The 4,215-nt window shown below is 45.8% G+C and overlaps 1 protein-coding gene across 1 annotated transcript in view; it reads right to left on the bottom strand.

The window, feature by feature from the left end:
• SEC11A (SEC11 homolog A, signal peptidase complex subunit) overlaps positions 1-3,959 on the bottom strand; it is a 10,099-nt gene extending 6,140 nt beyond the window's left edge. The window contains 4 exon segments of the mRNA XM_070763178.1: positions 425-477; positions 479-578; positions 2,532-2,641; positions 3,852-3,959. Of these exon segments, the coding sequence (XP_070619279.1) occupies positions 425-477; positions 479-578; positions 2,532-2,641; positions 3,852-3,866 (278 nt within the window). The 5' untranslated portion in view covers positions 3,867-3,959.
• Positions 3,960-4,215: the final 256 nt, after the last annotated feature.

Below are 4,215 nucleotides of genomic sequence, written 5' to 3'. Positions count from 1 at the left end.
ATATCTCCCCCGGCATATACAATTTATGCATGGTATGTTTGTATGTATGTTTGCTTAGTAAATGGGGTTTTTTAAATATTTTTAAACTATAATTTAGATTTGTCATGAATTGTTTCATTTTGTTGTGAGCCACCCCGAGTCTGCGGAGAGGGGCGGCATACAAATCTAAATAATAAATAAATAAATAAATAAATGAATAAATTGTATGATTGGTTTTAAAATAAGGGTTTTTAGCTACTTTAGTATTGGATTGCCGCATGTTGTTTTTAACCACTGTTGTTAGCCGCCCCGTAGTCTACGGAGAGGGGCGGCATACAAATCCAATAAAATGAAAGAAAAGACTGGAACAGGGACAGCTCTTATGGAAGGACACAGTGGAAAAACAGATGCCCGCAACTATCAACATCCAAATCCTGAGACGTACTTTTCATGGATTTTCAGGACCCGATGCACGATTGGAATTTCTCTTCCTTCTATCCCTAAAGACCACGATTTCCCCCACTCGGATTGGCTCTTCGATGCGGTTGGTCAAGAACAGGAGATCTCCTCTATGAAAGGCGGGCTCCATGCTGCCCTTGCTGGAAGATTTAAAAAGCATCGCTTAATTTAAAACACACACACACACCACAGCACCTCAATTTCTGCATTTCTGCGGCTGCCTCCTGGTTTTACTGGCACAGCCGTATGTAAGCCCACTCTGTAACCATGGGTGCCAAGTTGTTGCACAGGGATTGTGTTTTTCTGCCTTCCACAACCCAGCTGCCTTCCACTGCTTTCCACAACAGATGGAAGGGTTTGCTTGCTCATTTTGTACTCGATAGCGGCTCGAGCGTGCAAAGAAATGCTTTTTTTTTCCTATTCCGCCCCATCTGTTTTCTCTCTGATGTCAACTCGATTGAAAGGAAAGGAGTACTTTTATCTTTTCAGTTCTGTAAAAAAAAAGCTAGGGGGATTGTGGGGTTTTGTGCTGAGTGCACATACTGTATTTTTTGGAGTATAAGACACCCCCCCCACCCCAATTGTTAGTGCATCTTATACATTGAATACAGCCATTTTTGGCTCTCAAAGCCCCACCCTACAGGAAAACAAGTGCGCAGAGGGTTTGGTACCCAAGGGAACCCTGCCAAGGGAACCAACATAGAGGCAGCACTTGGACATCCGTTTCAATAACCCACTGATACACTTGGCATCCATGAATCTGTCTAATCCTGCCTTGAAGCTCTCCAGGCTGACAGCAGTCACGGCCTCTTCTGGAAGTGAATTCCATAAACCAAGGGACCCTCTGGGTGAAGAAATATTTTCCCTTGATTTGTCCTCACTTTCTCTCACCTATGAGCTTTAGGGCAGTGTTTCCCAACCTTGGCAACTTGAAGATATCTGGACTTCAACTCCCAGAATTCCCCAGCAGCATTTGCTGGCTGGGGAATTCTGGGAGTTGAAGTCCAAATACCTTCAAGTTGCCAAGGTTGGGAAACGCTGCTTAGGGGAGTGCCCCCTCGTCCTAGTGTTGTGATAGAAAAAAGATTTTTTCTCTATCCACCTTTTCTATCTTACCTTACCTTTATCTTATCTTATCCTATCCATTTACCTACCTACCTAACTTATAAGAACATAAGAAGGGGCCATGTGGAATCGGGCCAAAGGTCATGGCGTCCAGCATTCTGTGTCACACCATGGCCCACCAAATGTCCATGGGATCTTGAGCAGAAAGAAAAGGCAAGACCCCCCCCTTTCCCTTGACCCCCAACAAATGGTACTCAAGGGAACCCTGTTCTTGGACATCCGTGTTACAACTGTGTCAGCATCCTAAAGTCCCCCAATTGTCACCGAGAAGCCCCAATTCACATAATGGCTAGCATTATTCGCTTAAAGGTCACAGGGGCCCGGCGTCACAGCGACAGCCAAAAGGGGCCATAAAAAGCAGGCAAAATTCACTGACAACCAGCTAGCTTAGCAACAGAAGTTCTGGCCTCAATTGTGGTCATAAGCCAAGGACTATTTATATTTGAAAAGAGATTATCTTGGCAGAAATGTGGCAGTATTCAATCAAGTCGGAACCCGTGAACCAAGTCACAAGACAGGCTGTAAACCTAGACTTTGCCCTTTTGCCAAGATCCCGCGTTCAAAAGAGCATACTGTGTTGGCAGAAACCATGTCTCCACCCTCAAACAATCATTGCCACCTCTTCCTTCGTAATCTCATACAGTAGGATAGGTTGAGCTCGAGATGAGCAGGAGGGAAGTGTTTTTAATAGGAAAGTGAACACAAGAACAAGGGGGCACAATCTGAGGGTGAGTTGGGGGAAAGATCAAAAACAACGTGAGAAAATATTATTTTATGGAAAGAGTAGTAGATCCTTGGAACAAATTTCCAGCAGACGTGGTTGATAAATCCACAGTCACTGAATTTAAACATGCCTGGGATAAACATATATCCATCCTAAGATAAAATACAGGAAATAGTATAAAGGGCAGATTAGATGGACCATGAGGTCTTTTTCTGCCATCAATCTTCTATGTTTCTTCTATTACCTAAGTACCACGACGATGGGGCTCTCACTGCCCGTTGCCACCATCAACCCTTTCCAGATCATCAGCGCTGAGGAAACGATCATCCCAAAGTTCAGAACCTGGTAATACAGCTGGGAAGGGGGGAGGGGGGAGAAGGGTTATCAATGGGGATTCAAGTTCTTTGCAAAATAATAGAATAGAATTTTATTGGCCAAGTGTGATTGGACACACATGGAATTTGTCTTGGTGCAGATGCTCTCAGTGTACATAAAAGAAAAAGATAGATTTGTCAAGAATCATGAGATACAACACTTAATGATTGTCATGGGGGATCAAATAAGCAATGAAGAAATAATCAATATTAATAAAAATCTTAGGATACAAAACACAAAGGCCGCCCATGAGTGACGCTCTTCCTTGGGTGTTATCTTTAGGAGCAATGCCCCCCCCTGCAAATGACAAGCTGTCATTTAGAAGTCTTGCTATGGTCAATAGCACCCACTAGAGCAGTGTTTCCCAACTTTGGTAACTTGGAAGACATCTGGACTTCAATTCCCAGAATTCCCCAGCCAGCAAATGCTGGCTGGGAAATTCTGGGAGTTGAAGTCCAGATATCTTCAAGTGGCCAAGGTTGGGAAACATTGCACTAGAGACTGCAAGCACACATATATTTAGCTGATTTCCTAAGTATAGTTGGAAACCAGTTGAGCTATACTCCCCGCCCTTAGCATGGAAGCTGGCTGGGTGACTTTGAGCCAACACCAGGAGGAATGGAGGGAAGCTAACCAAGGAGAGAAGCAACCTGGAATTAAGGAGAAACTTCCTAAACGGGGAGGGACAATTGACCAGATGAACGACTTGCCACCAGAAGTTGCGAATGCTCCAACACTGGAGATTTTCAAGAAGGTATTGGACAATGAAATAATAATAATAATAATAATAATAATAATAAATAATAATAATAATTTATTAGACTTGTATGCCCCCCCTCTCCGCAGACTCGGGGCGGCTCACAACAAAATAGTGACAGTGTAACAAATCTAATATTAAAAAACATTCTAAAACCATTTATTCTAAAACTGCTTTAGGGTCTGGGCTGTACCAGCAGCAGAAAAGGAGGGGGGGGGGGGGGGGGAGGTCAATCCCGCTTGGTCACGTGACGCACCCAGCCTGCACGCCGGTCTTACAAACTCAATGGGCGCGGGGGGGGGGGAGAGGGGAAGAAGCCTCCTCCCGCGCTGGAGACCGATGAGGGGAGGCTGGCAGCCGCCCCCGCAAGAGAGAGCAAGCTTTCCACCCGCCCCCCTTTTCCCTCCCCTCCCCCAACCTGCCCCCGCGAACCTGCCGCTTATTCATCCGCCGAACATCGTCCAGAAAGTCCAACGACCAGCATCCTGGCGGTCGAAATAGGGCTGCCGCCCGGAGACACCCGACCGTCCCGCACTTCCGCTTCCGCGCCGCCACACATCTAATATCCGGCCAACCCAAGTGATGGTAAAGTTGGAGGAGGGGGAAAACGTAGATCTCGAGGCCTGCCTAGACCGGCCCCGAAGGAGGTCGTATTGAGGGGGACAACGTCACTTTCTGGTTCTGCACCAGTAGTAGAGCGGGAGCGGGTCCTAGAGCGGCATTTTTTTTTTTTTTTTACAAAGGAGGGTTTGCTGTGAAGTCCTCCTGGCTATATTGAGACACCCTTCTTTAATAT

The sequence above is a fragment of the Erythrolamprus reginae genome, chromosome 10 (genome assembly GCF_031021105.1).
Source record: "Erythrolamprus reginae isolate rEryReg1 chromosome 10, rEryReg1.hap1, whole genome shotgun sequence".
In the NCBI taxonomy this organism is placed as follows: Eukaryota; Metazoa; Chordata; class Lepidosauria; order Squamata; family Dipsadidae; genus Erythrolamprus; species Erythrolamprus reginae.
Note: the sequence above shows the minus strand (reverse complement) of the source record. Positions and strands in the feature narration are given on the sequence as shown.